At 45.8% G+C, this 19721-nt stretch overlaps 1 protein-coding gene across 5 annotated transcripts in view; it reads left to right on the top strand.

Annotated features, from left to right (window-relative positions):
• The window catches only part of LOC306939814 (retinoic acid receptor RXR-alpha-A), a 329786-nt gene that overhangs the window by 270346 nt on the left and 39719 nt on the right, over positions 1 to 19721 (top strand). For all 5 annotated transcript variants that reach the window (XM_079524536.1, XM_079524535.1, XM_079524538.1 and 2 more), the window contains one exon: positions 17228 to 17378. In XM_079524536.1, coding sequence (XP_079380662.1) covers positions 17228 to 17378 — 151 coding nt within the window. The remainder of the gene's footprint in view (positions 1 to 17227; positions 17379 to 19721) is intronic.

Genomic DNA, 19721 nt, shown 5'->3' with positions numbered 1-19721 from the left:
CACACACACATGCACGGCATGAATGTGTGCTATGTCTGCACGTAGACATGTGCAGTGGCGTGGCGTGTCCTTCGTGTGTTTCCTGACTGGGTCTGGTCGAGTCACTGACTTTAGAGGCACGGGTAGAACGAAGTATGAGCGCACAGACGCACGTATACGCACCAGAATAGCGTTCATTGCCATATTTGTCCTCGCTATACCCGTTGTATTCACCTCGGGGTAAGGGTTTAGTATTACGTTTAATTAAATAAAAGTGGAATGACTTATATTTGGGTGCATTCGTAAATATATCTGCTCCGATTTCAGAGCCATCGGGGATTGACGTCATAGAGCGCTGATAAATAATCTTTCGTCTTGAAATGCATTGAAATGAACACTTTGACCCATTCAGGTGTTTGTTTGGTGTTTTAAGCATTATATTAGACTTTAGCTATTGAAAAATTGCAGAAATCGTGAAAATGTGGCGCAAATCTTTGAATATATATATTCTTTCTCAGCAAACGTTTTTTAACTCAATCTTTGCTTCTGGGGGAGGGGGGTCCCTGGATTGGAACTACATATTTTCAGAAGGGGGGCCAAATGCAGATACTTCTGGGGTTCCTTGACATGAAAAAGGTTGAGCACCACTGACATAGAAACATGTTTTTCAGACAAAAAGAGTGGGGCACACATGATCCACTCTTGTTAGGATTTAGAAGGCATTTTTTTAGAATCGGCCTCAGGTCTAAATGGGTTCATTCAACCCACGTTTGAATACGATTAGGACCCGTTTTGTTACACAAGGAGGCGAAGACTATACCAAAGAAACCTAAACCACTGCCGTTTGCAATGACTTGACCCGTCCCGTCATCGCAAATGACCAAGGAAAGACCTGGATTTAATCTCCAGTAGGGAGTGATCAGCGTGTGCAGTCTGGTGCGCTTCCCACAGTGCAACGTGAACTGAATTTCCCCAACGACCAGACCAGACCTAGACAGCCACCCTGGGTGCGCTCCAGCGCACTCTCGCTCGGTTGCATATTTCCGAAAGCACGACGAGGTGTGTTAATGGGGGTGACAGACACCACCGGGTTGCGGTTGCGATCAGCTGCTCGAGTCACCCCGTATAGGACATGGTGATGATGAGGGCATTGGACACGGGACAACACCAAATGTTCGACGCCACACGCAACACGGCACACACACACATCCGACATGCTCCCACCTACTCACTCGCATGATCGTAAACCGATACACGTATGTCAGACACACACACACACACACACACTCGTCCACGGATCACGGCGCGGTCACGCGGCCGGAGGTCCAGGCGAACAGGCGGTCATCCGTCTGTTAGTTGGGGGTGAAGGAGAGAGTCGTCCATCCATGCCCCACCCTGTTAGCCCATTTAGACCTGAGGACGCATTCTGTGTCGCCTTTGAACCACTTTAGCCGTTAGTTTGCAATGACTTGACCATCATTGTTGTCGCAAATGACCAAGGAAAGACCTGGATTTAAACTCCAGTAGGACTAGGGAGTGATCAGCGTGTCCAGTCTGGTGCGCTTCCCACAGTGCAACGTGAACTGAATTTCCCCAACGACCAGACCAGACCTAGACAGCCACCCTGGGTGCGCTCCAGCGCACTCTCGCTCGGTTGCATATTTCCGAAAGCACGACGAGGTGTGTTAATGGGGGTGACAGATACCACCGGGTTGCGGTTGCGATCAGCTGCTCGGGTCACCCCGTATAGGACATGGTGATGATGAGGGCATTGGACACGGGACAACACCAAATGCTCGACGCCACACGCAACACGGCACACACACACATCCGACATGCTCCCACCCACTCACTCGCATGATCGTATAACCGATACACACGTATGTCGGACACACACACTCGTCCACGGATCACGGCGCGGTCACGCGGCCGGAGGTCCAGGCGAACAGGCGGTCATCCGTCTGTTAGTGGGGGGGAAGGAGAGAGTCGTCCATCCATGCCACACCCTGTTAGCCCATTTAGACCTGAGGACGCATTTGGTGTCGCCTTATTGCAGACACCACCTTATTGCAGACACCGTAGCGCGGCACCGAGTGCCGCGCTACGAGGTCTGCTATTTTTGAAAAATCGTGAAAAATGTGGCCTGCAAATGAATATTGAATATTATATTCTGGACGCTTAAACCCATATATTTGCTCGCTCTTGTCCCTGGAACAACATATTTTCAGATGGGGGTCGGCGGACAAATATATATAAAATTGTGGGGCTCCTTGACATGTTTAAGGTTTGGGAACCACTGATATAGAAACATTTTTTTTTTTTTTTAACTGTTTTTTAATTTGGGCCTCAGGTCTTAATGGGTTAGTGGGGGTGAAGGAGAGAGCTGAGGACAAGTCCACCCAGTCCAAGCACATATTGCTAATCCTCCGCGTGGCAACCACCGATATGACATACAGTATAGGCTACCAACGTATGCTGCCCACAACCAACCACGCACCCCTACTGGGGCCCTGGTTGGCACCTACTGGGGCCCTGGTTGGCACCTACTGGGGCCCTGGTTGGCACCCCTACTGGGGCCCTGGCTGGCACCCCTACTGGGGCCCTGGCTGGCACCCCTACTGTGGCCCTGGCTGGCACCCCTACTGGGGCCCTGGCTGGCACCCCTACTGGGGCCCTGGCTGGCACCCCTACTGGGGCCCTGGCTGGCACCCCTACTGGGGCCCTGGCTGGCACCCCTACTGGGGCCCTGGCTGGGACCCCTACTGGGGCCCTGGCTGGCACCCCTACTGAGGCCCTGGCTGGCACCCCTACTGGGGCTCTGGCTGGGACCCCTACTGGGGCCCTGGCTGGCACCCCTACTGGGGCCCTGGCTGGCACCCCTACTGGGGCCCTGGCTGGCACCCCTACTGGGGCCCTGGCTGGGACCCCTACTGGGGCCCTGGCTGGCACCCCTACTGGGGCCCTGGCTGGCACCCCTACTGGGGCCCTGGCTGGAACCCCTACTGGGGCCCTGGCTGGAACCCCTACTGGGGCCCTGGCTGGCACCCCTACTGGGGCCCTGGCTGGCACCCCTACTGGGGCCCTGGCTGGCACCCCTACTGGGGCCCTGGCTGGTACCCCTACTGGGGCCCTGGCTGGTACCCCTACTGGGGCCCTGGCTGGCACCCCTACTGGGGCCCTGGCTGGCACCCCTACTGGGGCCCTGGCTGGCACCCCTACTGGGGCCCTGGCTGGCACCCCTACTGGGGCCCTGGTTGGCACCCCTACTGGGGCCCTGGATGGAACCCCTACTGGGGCCCTGGCTGGCACCCCTACTGGGGCCCTGCCTGGCACCCCTACTGGGGCCCTGGCTGGCACACCTACTGGGGCCCTGGCTGGCACCCCTACTGGGGCCCTGGCTGGCACCCCTACTGGGGCCCTGGCTGGCACCCCTACTGGGGCCCTGGCTGGCACCCCTACTGGGGCCCTGCCTGGCACCCCTACTGGGGCCCTGGCTGGCACCCCTACTGGGGCCCTGACTGGCACCCCTACTGGGGCCCTGGCTGGCACCCCTACTGGGGCCCTGGCTGGCACCCCTACTGGGGCCCTGGCTGGCACCCCTACTGGGGCCCTGACTGGCACTGCCATAGTAAGCCCACACTGAACCATTCTGCTTGCAATAAAGCCTAATGTAAGATCAGATCCGGTCTTCAGATAAGGGCTTTCTGAAAATCCCTGCGACTACACTACAGGGTGACCGCCGGGCATTTGCAGTAGTTGCTCCCACACTGTTTCGATAAAGAATGCTAGAGTCTGTTGACACTTGACAGTTTTAAGAATTTGCTGAAAACGTTTTTTTGGCCTCTGAAATGTCTTACCTGACCTATTTGTGCAGGCCAAGGTTTTGCTTTTCTTCTTGTTGTGTTTTTATTTTTAACCCATTTAGACCTTTCTACCAATGTCTTCTAAATTCTGACAGTTTTTCATGTCAAGGACCCCCGGAATTATCTGCATTTGGCCGCGGACCCCCTTCTGAAAATATGTTGTTTCAGATACCCCCCCAGAAGCAAAGATTTGAGTTAAAAGCGTTCGCTCTGAAAGAATATATATACAAAGATTTGTGCCACATTTTCACGATTTTTCAAAAATAGCAGACCTACAAGCTTGTAGCGCGGCACTTGGTGCCACGCTATGAGCTTGTAGATCTGCTATTTTTTATAAAGTACAACATAATGCTTAAAACACCAAAAGGGGTTCCCGCCCAAAATGGGTTAATGTGATTGTTTTTACCTTGTTGTCCACCGTACAGCACTTTGTAACTTTGTTTTGAAAAGTGCTTTATAAATCAAATTTACTATACTTACCATTCAGAGCTTAGTGCCTCCGTCATGATGGCGACAGACACGACGACGCGCGTCATTTCGGAGTCAGGGGTTTCTTAGCCACGTCTGTCAAAATGTCGTCGTTTTCTTCCCTGTACGTGGACCCTTTTACCCGTCTGTAAAACAACTGCCCTCTCCAGACCACGAATGCAGCATTTACCATGGTGAAAGAAATGCAAAATGCCACTCCTTTCCTTGCCATGCCATATACCCGAGAATTGCTTTTTTCCTGAACTCTCCTGATCTTGAACTCAGCATTTTGCGTTGAAAGAATTTGTTTAGAAATCCATGTCATCGCCACATCTCCAGTTAGTGGAGGGGTCACACCTGGAAAATAGCTGATCTACAAGCTCTCAACGCGTCGCGCTGCGACGCGTTGAGAGCTTGTAGATCGTCTATTTTCTTCCAAAAGTGCCCTCTTATGGAATTTCAGCCCCCTGCATCTCTAACACACTCTCTGCACGTCCCTGACATTGGACCACAGTGTAGGCGCCATTCTGCATTCGACGTAGCGCGCGGGCTGCAGTCACATTGTTCTGCCTAGAGGCAGAGGCATTTCAGCATGCCTGGCTATACCTGGATCCTGTGTGTCTTCATATTGTGTGTCAGACTCTAGTAATATGTGGTTTTCAGTGGTGGGAATTAAAAAAAGTACTCACATTTTGTACTTAACGCAACCATAGAAATGGTCTGTTACAAAGTAAAAGTCCCGGAAATTCAAAATGTACTTGAGTAAAAGTACAAAAGTATTGGTATCAAAATGTACTTAGAGTACCCAAAAGTAGAAAGTACTATTTATGCAGAATGACTGATTTCAAGTTTTCAAAATGTATACAATCTTTTGAAAATAGTCGGATCTAAAAGCCCACAGCTTTTTTCAAATGGCCAAAATATATACAGGGCTGAAGTGGGATGTAAGATGTATGTTTTGTAATAATAATAATCAAAATCTACAAAGTAACTAGTAGGCTAAGTAACTATAAGCTGTCGAATAAATGTAGTGGAGTAAAAGTATAATATTTGGATCCGAGATGTAGTGGAAATACCTCAAAACTGTCCTCAAAGTACCGCACTTGAGTTACTTTCCGCCTCTGCTGGTTTTAACCAGCAGAGGCAATTTTCCGAAAATCCTATATGTTTCTATGTCAGTGGTTCTCAAAGTTTTCCATGTCAAGGACCCCCAAAACTATATGTAATAGGCCGCCGACCTCCATCTGAAAATATGTAGTTCCAGGGACCCCCCCAGAAGCAAAGATATGAGTTAAAAAACATTCGCTCTGAAAGAATATATATTCAAAGATTTGCGACACATTTCCATGCACAAGCTCGTATATACGAGCTTAGTAGATCTCCTTTTTTTCAACAGCTAAAGTATAAGTACGTAACGCTTTAAAACACCCGTTTCCCGTCCTGAATGTGGCTTAAATACCTGACCTTGGGGAGGTCGCGGAGGCCGATGTGTTGTCCTTACAACACTGACCAGCTTGCGTCCTACTTAGCGATGAGTTGCAGCATGAATGGGCTCGTCACGTGAGAGCAGCGCCATAAGGCTCCGGGGCATCTTAGACTAGGACTATAACGTTACCACGGCACACATGCTATAGCCCTTTCAGACCTGAGGACAACGTCTGTGTCGCCTCATATAGCTTTTAACCACTTTAACTGTTATTTTAAACATTTTGGCTATTGAAAAATAGCCAAAATGTCTTGTAGATCTGCTATTTTATTTTTTATTTTTGGAAAGATCGTGAAAATGCGGCGCAAATCGTTGAATATAATATTCTTTCACAGCGAACGCTTTTAACTCAAATATTTGCTTCTGTGGTGGTCCCTGGAACAACATATTTTGAGATGAGGGTCTGCGGCCAAATACATAATCATTCCTTGACATGAAATAAGTTGAGAACCACAGACATAGAAAACATCCAGAAAACTGTCATGATTTAGAAGAATGGGGTCCTCATCAGGTCTTTAATGGGCTAGAGGATCTGGCAAGGGAAGGCTCTCTTTTTTGGCTGTTTGTGGACTGCATGTGTGGGTGGTGTGGTGTGGTGTGGTGTGCCCAGCCGACTGTGGCAGAGCCGGCTGGCATCCTGTGTGCGCCCCGGTCAACCCATAACCACGCCTTTCCTGCCTGCTTGGTTACCTGCATATTGTCGTCACTGTCGGCCAGAAACCTGCTCTCATCTCTTCCATATTATATCATCATAATCCCCAATTTTATGCTGCGTACATTTTCACACATGAATGATGCAAAAAACGGGGATGCCGGGTTGAAAGCAGTCACGTCTGTTCTGTGGGCATTTTAAAATATTTATACAGTATTTGAGTAATTTTTAACCAACAAAAAGTACTTCCTGAACAGTAACGTTTTGGACACACACGTGCGTGCACACACACACGCACACACACACACACACACACACACACACACACACACACACACACACACACACACACACACACACACACACACACACACACACACGTGCACACACACACACGCACGCACACGCGCGCACACAATGTAAACAATGTATGACATACCAAGTGTTCGATAGTTGCTGTTGAGGTCAAGCCTCCATATATGGTTGTCAGACCATTACGCCTCGTGACATCACGCCTTGTATTATTTGTGATTGTGAGTATAGGCTACTACCTAGTGTTTATGAAATGGAAAGCACAGATCAGGACACTGTTGTGTCTTTATCCACTAGCTAACTGTACATAGCAACATCCTCAGCATTAATTCAACCTTGAGAGTGTCAAATGGAGCCGTAATGTTTTAGGAGTGCTGCATGGGAGCCGTAGTGTTTTAGGAGTGCTGCATGGTAGACTGAATGTGAGGATTGGGATTAGTAACACACTTCCTCTATTAGCCCTTTGGCCATCTATATATCCTGTTTCCTTTTTATTTGGTCTCTTATGTCTGTAGACACCTCAAAGGGAATGTCTGTGTATTGGCCACTGCAAAAGTATAGGTCTGGTCTGGTCTGGTCTCGTGACTCTCGTCTGGTCTGGTCTGGTCTGGTCTACTGATTGTAAAATTGATATAAAAACCTGGTCTCTCTTGGTGAGTTTACAGCAGACTCAATAAGGAGAGTTATATGATTTGCTAATAAAGCCCAAAATGCATTTATGCTGCCGTGGGCTCTGATCGTCCTACTCCCCCTTTCTGACTGCTTGTAAAATGAAATTTGCACTTCCTCCCATGTGATTTTAATTGGCCTTTTATTGTGCTTTTAATGTTGTTGTGGGTATTTTATTGTTGTAATTTAAAGGTGGTGGCTGTTATTGAACAAACACAACCATTTTAATTTTTTTTACGGAATAATAGAATTTATAGCGAACTTATAACCTCATAGCGTGCCACCGAGTGCCGCGCTACATGCTTGCAGATCTGCTATTTCTGAAAGATCGTGAAAATCTGGCGCAAACCTTTGAATATATATTCTTTCAGAGCGAACGTTTTTAACTCAAATCTTTGCTTCTGTGGGGAGGTCCCTGGAACAACATATTTTCAGATGGGGGTCCGTGGCCAAATACAGATAATTCTCAGTGTCCTTGACATGAACAAGGTTGAGCACCACTGACATAGAAACATAGGTTTTTCAGAGAACTCTTATGATTTAGACGTGGCACATTGTGTCCTTGAAGGTCTGCCAGTGCTAGTTTGTGTCACGTGCAAACGTCTAATTCCTCTTTTTTGGGCCTCGAGCTAAACGGTTTTAGGAACCACTGCACTCAAGGACAAAGTCTCCATTGAAAAGACGTATTATTTTATACCCATACGTGTTTAAAGGGATTGTGACATAAAAAAATTATAATAATATGTTTTCTTAATTTTCTTTTAGGTTGTCTGAGCTCAATTGCACCCAAAAAACCTGAACTTTTAACATTCAGTAGATTTTCTGTGGCGTAGGGTTTTCTGGCTCAAACAAGTGCTTTGAGTTTCCTGCTGTTTGTGATGTAAGAGACAGAAAATCCCATATATGTCAATGGGATTTGCCAGCAGATGTCACTGTTTTCACTGTTTTGCCCGTTTTCATTGCAGCTCAGAAAGACTTCCAAACCCCAGAGAAAACTCCAGACCACAGAAAATCAACAGAATGTTCAAAGTTTTTTTTTTAATGTAATTGAGGTCATAATCATAAAAGATGAAGGAAAAACTAAAACTAAAAATGAATGTCATGAAACCTTTAAAAAAATACCAGGCTGAAGACCAGCGGGGGGTGTGGGTGGGGGCTGGAGGGGGGGACGCGCATGCAGGACATACAGCCGCGCATATCGGTTGCATGCAGAATGTGACACCCGCCAGCGGACTGAGGACACTCCCCCCCCCCCCCCCCCCCCCCGCTGTACCAACTATAGGCTGTTCTCCGCCTTAATGCGTGTTACGCAACGCTTGATGATGAGGCGCCATGCAGCTCATAGCTGGTGCTGGGTGGAAGGCAGCGCTAGCTCACACGCCGCACAGCAGGGGGGCCTCCATGTCCTATATTCCTTAACCAATTAAGACCTACAACGCATCTGTGTCACTTTAGCCATTTAAAAACCACCATTATTTTATATACTTTAGCTGTGGGGAAAAAATAGCAGATCTACAAGCTCGTAGTGTGGCAAATCTTTGAATATCCTTTCATAGCAAACGTTTTTTAACTCGTATCTTTGCTTCTGGGGGTGGGGGGGGGGGGGGTCCTTGACATGAAATAGTTTGAGCACCACTGATATAGAAACAGGTTTTTTTTTTTAGAAAACTGAAAATGTAGATTCTGATCTCAGGTCTCAATGGGTTAACCCATTTTGGGCGGGAACCCTTTTTGGTGTTTTAAGCATTATGTTATGCTTTAGCTAATGAAAAATAGCAGATCTACAAGAACTTGTAGGTCTGCTACTTTTGAAAAATCGTGAAAATGTAGTGCAAAATGTAAAGCAAAGCTCCCTGGAACAACAAATTAGAATCGTCCTCAAGTCTCAATGGGTTAAAACCCTTGATGTTAATTCCCTCCACATTCTTCCTTTTCCACCCACACGTTTTTTACTTGGGCAAAAAAAACGGATTCAGATTCATAAAAAGAAAACCGTAAAAAAATAAAAAGAAGAAAAAAAAAGTACAAAACGAAATCACCCTGTTGGAAAAAACTAAATGTGGAGGGCAAGAGGGTCTGTAAGGTTTTAGGGGGGGGGGGGGGGGTGTTCTCCACGACCGTACGTACGTGTGTTTCAGAGGAGCGGGTTGTATAGTATTTGGAGAGCCATGCAGTGTGTAATCCACGTTGCCTTTGCCTCCACTTCACACACACACACACACACACACACACACACACACACACACACACACCACCATAGTGAGCAACATTGCTGAGATGCTGCAGGTTGACTGAAAATAGATGGAAGAAGTCTTCCTGTGAGACGCACACACGCAAACACAGAGTTTCATAGAGACAGTCTCAGCAGCAGGGGGAAAGACTGAGGTAGGACCTCGCTCTGTGTGTGTGTGTGTGTGTGTGTGTGTGTGTGTGTGTGTGTGTGTGTGTGTGTGTGTGTGTGTGTGTGTGTGTGTGTGTGTGTGTGTGTGTGTGTGTGTGTGTGTGTGTGTGTGTGTGTGTGTGTGTGTGTGTGTGTGTGTGTGTGTCAGTCAATAATATACGCGCGTGCAAGCTTACATGTATACTGTGTACCGTAAGTGTACTGTGTATATGCATGTGTGCGCACGTATACAGTACATACAATACGCGCTTGTGTGTGTGTGTCCCAAATATACATTTCCTGCATAAACACGCTATTATCCTCTCCGAGTTGTCTTCCCACATGTTAGACATGTTTGTATCAGAGCTAGAAAAGGTGGGCGTAACATGTAAGGAGCGACATGTCAGCGTGCATACTGTACGTATATACATACAGTTCATATACATGTGATCTGTGGCCGTGGGGCTGTTTGTCTTGTACTGTGTGTGTGTGTGTGTGTGTGTGTGTGTGTGTGTGTGTGTGTGTGTGTGTGTGTGTGTGTGTGTGTGTGTGTGTGTGTGTGTGTGTGTGTGTGTGTGTGTGTGTGTGTGTGTGTGTGTGTGTGTGTGTGTGTGCGTGCGCATCTCTGATGCTCACACAATACATGGCTAATGTACCCTGGCAGATCAGTGTAAACACAGCTGACACTGGGACGGCTTGTTGTAGTATCGTGGTTTTTTTCAGTGATGGGTGGGTGGGGTGGGGGGGGGGGGAATACTCAAATTAGACCTGAGGCCAATTCTAAGAAAATTGCTTCTAAATCCTGACGGTTTTCTGAAAAAAACAATGGTTCTCAAACTATTTCATGTCAAGGACCCCCAAAATTATATGTAAGCAAAGATTTGAGTTAAAAACTTTCACTGTGAAAGAATATATTATTCAATGATTTGCGCCACAAGATTTTTCAAAAATCTACAAGCTCGTATGAGCTTGTAGATCTGCTTTTTTTTCCAATAGCTAAAGTATAACATAATGCTTAAAGGGCCGCGGTTCCCGTCCTGAATGGGTAAAAGTATCAATACCGCAAAAGTATATCTATTATACATTTGAAAAGGTGTCCCCAAGACAGGAACAAAAGGCACCAGCTACTACGTCACTGACACACTGCAACACACACTGCAACAACCCACTAAACACACTAACACGTCACACACTTACCCTCCGCGTCGTTGGTTCCCTATCTCCTCATGTCGCGCCGCACGGCCACACTCAACACCAGCCGCGTAAAAATTGTCATCGCACTGCCACTAAAGCCGGCTCCCGTCCACACTCGCAAACAATATCAATATCAATAACAAACACAAACACGCCACAAGCACCGACACCCCCGCCTAATTTGTTGCCACGTCTATGAAAACAAGCACAGAACAAATGCCATTCAACACGCTACTTACACACACTACCACTCGCTTACAATACGCGGACCTGGCAACACTACATTCCCTCTCCCATTTGCTCACAGCCCACCACGTGACCCACACAGGGAGGGAGACGATTGCGTGATGCTTCTATGTACAGGATTCTATAGGTCACCACTTTTGGTGTGACACACACACGGCTCCTGTTGGTAACAAGACAACTCACCCCTTTTCCGTTTTCCTCCCGGAATTTTCCCCAGTGAGGGGTGGGAGAGGCTGGACAGCAGACGGCTGGACTTTGAATTTCTCTAACTATAAACATTCACGACAGCAGACAGCCTAAGTACAAATATATTTATGAAAAGCTACTACAGTGAAGTCTGTTCACAGAAGTTGTTGTAGGCTATGTGGGTATTAAAGTAGATAAGACGCGTCAAATGGAGTCTGTACGGCTGGAGATAAACGGACACATGACGTCGGTGGGAGAGCAGATTTTGTGTGTTTCTAGAGCAGATTTTGTGTGTTTCTCTAACTATAAACATTCACGACAGCAGACAGCCTAAGTACAAATATATTTATGAAAAGCTACTACAGTGAAGTCTGTTCACAGAAGTTGTTGTAGGCTATGTGGGTATTATCTGACGAGGTACCATTTGAGTGGGAAAAACCTTACATATACTAAATAATACTAAATTGTTTATAGGGTCAATATAAGTAAAATAATATAGCCTTTCCACAGGAGTATCTTTTTATATTTTTCCAAAAAGAATACAAACAGCCAATAGCATATTACAAAGTTATCCCCCTCACTGGGGAAAATTCCGGGAGGAAAAACGGGCAGGCACCGGGGTGAGTTGTCCAGTATTCCTTCTGTTTACTATGCGTTGTCAACACGTGCTGAGTTGACAAACATTGACCGATTTCGGAGAAGACTGATAGTTTATCCTTTAGTAATTAGGCTGTGGAAGTATTCACACTAGGCAACTTTTGCATTTATTGGGATTGGCAATTTGGGGAGAAAAGGAGGAGGAGGAGGTGATCAAGCTCCACAACACCACATTGGCAGGTAGGCTCAAGGCTGCATTTATTTTCCTTCTTTTTCCTCTCGAGGGTGCATGGGATGATGGGATGATGTGAACCCCTCCAGCAGGCTAGGGAGCACCGCTCCGGTTAGCGGAAAATGACCGCGGGGTGCGGGTTGCCAGGTTTTTTTATAAGTAAAGTATTTACATTCAATTAAAAACATATATATATATAATACATTTTAATTTACGTCATATTTAGCGGCATTTCGACCTAATTTCTCTGTTCTTTGTCAATGGCAAATATTGAGACGTGTGGGGACTAAAGCTGTATATAGGAGGGCCCTCAAACACATTATTTCATAACTTTTCATCGTGCTCCTAAAAAAAAATGTGTGCTACTAGCCGCGATTACATACACAGTTAAAATAATAAGAAATTTGCGCCAACGACTGCGTCGACACCTGGCGTGGAACAAACGGGACGAACCGAGGCGCATATATGGATAACAACAACAACACTACACGTGCGCTGCAACACAAAACAGCTGCATACAACGCGTGTCACTGTGCACTTCTGTATCTGTGGACTTCTGTATCGCAACGCGGGGAAACGCAACTCTGGGATGAGCGGGCCGAAGGCCCGCGAAATTCTAGTATGTTACAAGTGAAAGTCCGGAATTCAAAAATGTACTTTTTCAAAATGTACTCAAAAAGTACAAAAGTATTTGTTGTAATAATCAAACTAACTAGTAACTGAAGCTGTCATAAGTATAGTGGAGTAAAAGTACAATATTTGGATCGGAGATGTAGTGCAGTAGCAGTAAAAAATGAAAGTAAACGAATACCTCCAATTAATTGTACTTAATAAGTACAGTACTTAAGTAAATGTACACTTTCCACCACTGAGTATCGTGCTATTTCCATCATGATTCCAGCAAAATGGTGCCTCCGTCTCGCCTGGTGCTTCCCTTCCCTTCCAGACGCAGTCTCTCTGTTACAGTAGAATCCTATATTTAGAGCCAACAAGGCGTGTTGTTTGTGCTAGCGGACGTTTTGTCTTGTCCCGTGTGTGTGTGTGTGTGTGTGTGTGTGTGTGTGTGTGTGTGTGTGTGTGTGTGTGTGTGTGTGTGTGTGTGTGTGTGTGTGTGTGTGTGTGTGTGTGTGTGTGTGTGTGTGTGTGTGTGTGTGTGTGTGTGTGTGTGTGTGTGTGTGTGTGTGTGTGTGTGTGTGTGGGGCGACTTAATGAAAACATGTCTGGGCTGCCTGCTACGAGGTCTCCGCACTGTCTGCTGCGTCGCGTGCGTTTGCATGAATGCATGCATGTGTGTTTATGTCTGTGTCACGTATGTGTGCAAAATGTGTGTACCGTATATGTACTGTGCGTGCCGCGTGCGTGCATGTGTGTGTGTGTGGTGTTACCATGAATACATGCATGTGTGTTTATATCGTCTGTCTTTCTGTCTGTGGTTGGCATCTGCATCGGTTTGATTGAAGTATTTATTAACAGTTTGCAGAATTACAGTACATTTCAAGCACGACTCAATACAAAAAAACTTAACAGTGAGTGGTCGACCCAATAAAGAACTACACTTGTTTACGAGAGGGTCCACCTCGTTCAATTCATCATAAGAGTACCGGTCTGAGTACTTTGGAGAGTGTGCTATAACCACCTCCAGTGCAATCATTTCATTAAATTATGTCTTCAAAACGGTAAAGCACACTGTTTTTTCTGTTTTGCCTTTATTTATTTTTTCCGCATCGTGGTGCTAAGTGGTTGGCTATAGATCCAGCGCTACTTTGCACAGACCTAGTATTTTAGGGTAACTCGCATAGGCCTTTATAGTGGCGTACGTTTTCCTCTTTTAAGCAGCAGCGAAGGAGAGAGAGAGCCCACCTCGCGGCGTCGCTCCCCTTTGCTAAAACAAAGAGCGGGTCTCTTTATTCCGCAACGCACACTGTTAAATCTTGCATCAAGCGCTGCTGTGCTACAGCGGGAGCCGGGAGGTGCTTGTCGAGAGCATGAATAAAATAATTCCAGGGGTAGAGGTGGTGCCTCGCCACATTTACATCTAAAGAGAGAGAGAGAGAGAGATGAGGAAGGAAGGAAGCACACAAAGATAGCTGAGGAAGGATGAGAGGAAATCTAGAGGGGGCCCGAGAGATAAAGTCACACTAGATATACTTTTATGGCGTACAGCGCTCCAGCATCGTGGCACTTTGTGATCTTGTAGAATGGTGGTTCTCAAACATCATGACCAGTGGTCCAATGATGATGTGTCCGTGGCAAATTTTAGATTTTCTATTTTTCACACCACAATTTATAATGTTCTTATTTTGATCGTATAACACCCAAAAATGGGAAAAATGGAACAAAAATGTCCGCCACAAGCCAACATGGCGATGACTCCTGATCATGACTGGCATGTTTTCGGCCACAGATTCTGTGCCAGGGACCTCAATTCTTTTTGAGAATAGATGATGCAACATGCTGTGAGCTTGGACATCACCACAAATAGTAGAAGAACAAAAATAAAACGATATAGCACTTAAGTGTTTAAACTGTTCCACATTTTGCTTGGGGGGACTCGCTGGAACCCCCTCAAGGACCCCTGGGGGGGGGGGGGGGGGGGGGGGGTCCACTGTGGTACAGTATACCCTGTGATATTATAGACCGGTGGTTCCCAAACCTTTTCATGTCAAGGACCCCCAAATTGCCACTAATTAGCCCGCGGACCCCCATAAGAGAAGATTTTCACAGCTCTAGCAGTGATTCTCAACCCGTTTAATTTCAAGGACCCCCAGTTTGACATGCACTAGGCTACGGACCCCCATGTAATTTTTGTAAAACCAATGTTAATTTAACTCAGAGTGTACAAATGGAACCAAATGGACCCGTTCCATTTGTACAACCTCAGAGTTATAGACCCGTAATGGTCCATTTGGTTCCAAACTATCATTTAGCTGGGGACCCCCTGGAACTCCCTCAGGGACCCCTGGGGGTCCCCGGACACGACTTTGAAAACCACTGTTGTAGCTTACAGCGTGATCTTGTGAGCTCTTTGAGCATGTCCAGAAGATCTGCTATTTTGGGCTCTAAACGGGGCTCTGGAGATAAGGACAGTGCCACTGCAAACTGCGGCTCATCTGCCTTAAGTATTGCAAGTCATAATATCCTTTTCAACATCCCGCATTCAGCTGTAACAGGCTTAGGACAATCTGCACAGCAACTGTACTCAACATTTAACATACATTCAGACCGTATAGGACATGTACAAACGTCATATCTAATCCAACCGTAGTTTCCAGTGGACGTGTACACTTTATTGATATCAAACAAAAAAAATTATCTGATTATTATACATTTTTGCCTCTCCTTCTGCAACAGTACTCCTTGCTGTTTCGCGCACGCGCGCTGTCGTTCACTTCCTTGTTTACGGCTCAGAAAGAATGCCTCGTATCTCCTAATCTATAGGAGCTCTCCATGGTTTTGATCAGTTGGGCAATGTTCTGTCTTCATTTCTGACTTCAGCATGCATCTCGTTTGGAATATTAATGCTTCTAGAGAGACTTTAGCGTGATCGTCGCAAGGTAAGAATGGAACATTATGCCTCCCGGTTTCGGTTGGGAACGGAAGGGTGGACCTTTCAGAGTAAAATCTCCCATATCTGCCAGCGCTCTAGCGCCTTTATTTTGAAGAAAAATAAAGTCCCGGCACTCGATGTGTGTCTATGTCAGTACCTATGTCAGTGTTTCCACGAGGCCACTTTTCCACCAAGGTTGATGCCTATACCTTTGTGTAACTGTACCTGCACTGATTTCCTTTGCTCAATAGATAATGTCAGCACTCGGACCAGCTGTGTGCCTTAATGGGCCAGTGTAAGCTTTATTGGCATGAGAAAACATACGTTTTCATTGCCAAAGCAAGTGTCAAAATGTAATAACAGTTGAAAATGGGAAATGGGAAACACAGCATTGTGTAAAGTGTAAACAGAGCTATGTCACATTGTATCGTTATATACATGGTTTAAAGCTTCAAATAGCAGCAATTGTTTTGCAGTCACTTTGGGACAAATATCAGCATTTTTTCTCAAGACTAATACAAAAAAGCCTCAGATTTAAGATGTGTTTAAAGGTAGCAGTTTACATGTGCAGTAGGTCTGGCGGTCTACTTGGTACAGATAGTAGTCCTTAGGGTGGTTGTATTCCATTGGCTAGCCTTCTTTTGTCAGTTCACAAATCCTGCTGCCGTGTTTTGTTTGCACATTGTTGTGCAATTTTTTTTTGTCGTTGGTCATAGTTTTCAAACTCACCTTGGGTGTGTGTGTATCCTCCCTATAGCGTTTGGGTGTGTGTGTATCCTCCCTATAGCGTTTGGGTGTGTGTGTATCCTCCCTATAGCGTTTGGGTGTGTGTGTATCCTCCCTATAGCGTTTGGGTGTGTGTGTATCCTCCCTATAGCGTTTGGGTGTGTGTGTATCCTCCCTATAGCGTTTGGGTGTGTGTGTATCCTCCCTATAGCGTTTGCATTTCACCTCAAATTCAGTTATTTTGTGCATATCTTCTCCACCTGGCTTTGGATCGGCGCTGAGTGCACCTCAATCCACGCCCATCCGTACATGTGACATACCGTTGCTTTTTTTGTTGCTTTTTTTGCATGTATGTATGTGTGCATGTATGTATGTGTACGTGTTCGAGCACGGAAAGCTGCAAAGCGGTAACTCTTGTCATTTCTCGACCGCTTCGGACGCGGGAACCCATTGACCCCTGCAGCTGTTTGGGGTTGCATTCGGGGTCACACACGCACGCACGCGCGCACGCGCGCGCACACACACACACACACACACCAGGATGGACAATTACAACCCTGTGCTTGACTCCAAGGCACTGCTCGCTTCACATTATGGTGTGATTATTATTATTAATTTTTTTGCCGCCCCGCCTCCTCTGGTTGTGACCTGTTGTTGCCGTGTGTGTGTTTGTGTGTGTTGATGTTCCAGCTGAACTCTCCGATGCACTCGATCAGCAGCTCGGAGGACATCAAGCCCCCGTTGGGCCTCAACGGGGTGATGAAGGTGCCCCCCCAGCCCTGCGGAATGCCCCTGTCGCTCACCAAACACATCTGTGCCATCTGCGGCGACCGCTCCTCAGGTGGGTGACCGCCGCACGCCACTGCTGGAAAGTAACCAAGTACATTTGCTAATTTTGAGGTGTATAGGGCGCCGAAGTCCTGACGTCACTCGCTCATCCCCTGGTTCACGGAAGTAATTTATCTATGGAGAATAACATTGAAATCGTCTCATATAAGCATTGTGATCCAAAAATAAACAAGCTGTCTCTGCGTTATTGTCAGGGAGGTGTCTCTGTATCGTTTACGACAGTCAATCTGTTTCTAGCGAAAATGTAACTAATTCAGGAGCAGTAACAATAGCGTTTTCTCTCAGTCAGTTGATTCTTCATATCCATATGAGTGAAGCGGCCTGGATGATTTGTTTATTATTATTTGTATATTATAACACAGTTCTTATATGAGGCGATCTAAAACCAATGCAAATAAAAAGTACATGAACCCGTGGATTTGCGTCCTCTACCGATATTGACGTCGGACTTCAGCTCTATAGCAGGGGTTCTCAACCCGTGGGTCGCGACCCCTCAGGGGGTCGCCAAAATATTTTTGGGGGTCCCCAATTTATAAAAAAAAATAAAAAAACGTTTTTCTCTTTTTTTTTGCAAATTAATGGCTGGAAAATGGAAATTAAGAGTTTACATAGTACACATAGTGCATGCACAAACTTTCCTTAATGATTATATCTGCTTTCAGTATTTATGATATATTTTCTCTATTATTAAGGTTATTTCTTTATTTGTTTTACTTTTTTATTTTTTTATCAAAGTTTTTTATTGATTTTACAATAAAGCATACAAAATACACATGACTTACACAAAAGAAAGAGACAAAAAAACCAAACAAAAAACCAAACACAACTTATTAAGGTTATTTTGTATTTGTGCTGGGGAGGGGGGGGGCGGGGCGGGGGTCAAAGCGAGACATGGCCAAAGCAAAATTTCCGGGGGTCCCCAGCCAAAAACCCTTTGAGAACCCCTGGTCTATAGCAGTGGTTCCCAAAGTGGGGTCTGGGGACCCTCGGGTGCTTGAGGGAGTTCCAGGGGGTCCCCAGCCAAATGATAGTTTGGAACCAAATGGACCATTATGGGTCTGTAACTTTGAGAGTGTACAAATGTACACTCTCAGAGTTAAATTAACATTAATTTTACAATATAGATTTGGGGGTCCCAGAGACAGAAATGCCATTAAATGGGGGTCCGTCCGTAGACTAATGCATGTCACACTGGGGGATCCTTGAAATTAAACTGCTTGAGAATCACTGCTAGAGCCGTAAAAGTCTTCTCTTTTCAAATGGGGGTCTGCGGGATAATTAGTGTCAATTTGGGGGTACTTGACATGAAAAGGTTTGGGAGCCACTGGTCTATAGTACTTGACTTGAGTGTTTTCCATTTCCAGTACTAGTACTAGTACTACTAGCAAATGTTGTACTTAGTCTTTTACTCCTCTACATTTATCTGACAACGTTAGTTACTAGTTATACTTTGTAGATTTTGATTACTATTACAAAATGTACAGTCACCACTTCAAAATAGCCGATCTACACGTTCACAATGCGTTGCGATGCAACGAATTGTGAGCGTGTAGATCTGCAATTTTTTAAAAGATGTTTAAACATTTGAAAACTTGAAATGGGGAATGCTGCATAATGCATACTTTCCACTTTCCTGGTACTTTTGAGTAAATGTTTTGATACCAATGCTTTTGTACTTTTACTCAAGAAAATTTTGAATTCAGGACTTGTATTTTCTACATTACAATATTGCTACTTTTAACTAAGTAAAACATGCGAGTACTTTTTCCAGCACACGGAGTACCACCGATGAACCAAAACATACGGGTTGTTACATGTACTATACAAACACGTGTGCTCACACACACACACACACAAACAGACACATCACGATACAATATTATCAACGCAATATTGACATCGAGGTATTTGGTCAAAAATATTAGAATGTTACTGGGGCGCCAGCTGGCCTAGCGGTCCAGGCGCATGCCATATATAGACTCTGGCCTGACGGCACTTCGCTTGTTATATAATATATATATATATTGTGTTACTAATACGCTGTTTCTGCGTCAGTTCTTCAAGATGCAGCAGGAGGAACACGTTTGTTTAATGTGCATAAAGCGGAAAGCTTGCTCACAGCAAAGCTCATTCGCTGTCCAAGATGGAGAATGCACGGGTGTTGGGTGAAATCGACCCTCAACGTCTTCTGACATACATATCCCCAACCCCTCCCCTACTGGGCGGGGTTTTTCCTTTTCTTTTACATGACTTGGGCGTGTATTCATGAAGTAGACTCTAGAAAAGCATTCACAGCAGCCAGCTCGTAGCATGCCTCGTTAGGCAATAGACTTTC

The sequence above is a fragment of the Electrona antarctica genome (assembly GCF_951216825.1).
Source record: "Electrona antarctica genome assembly, chromosome: 16".
Lineage (NCBI taxonomy): Eukaryota > Metazoa > Chordata > Actinopteri > Myctophiformes > Myctophidae > Electrona > Electrona antarctica.
The sequence above is the reverse complement of the archived record's forward strand: the minus strand, read 5'-3'. Positions and strand labels throughout refer to the sequence as shown.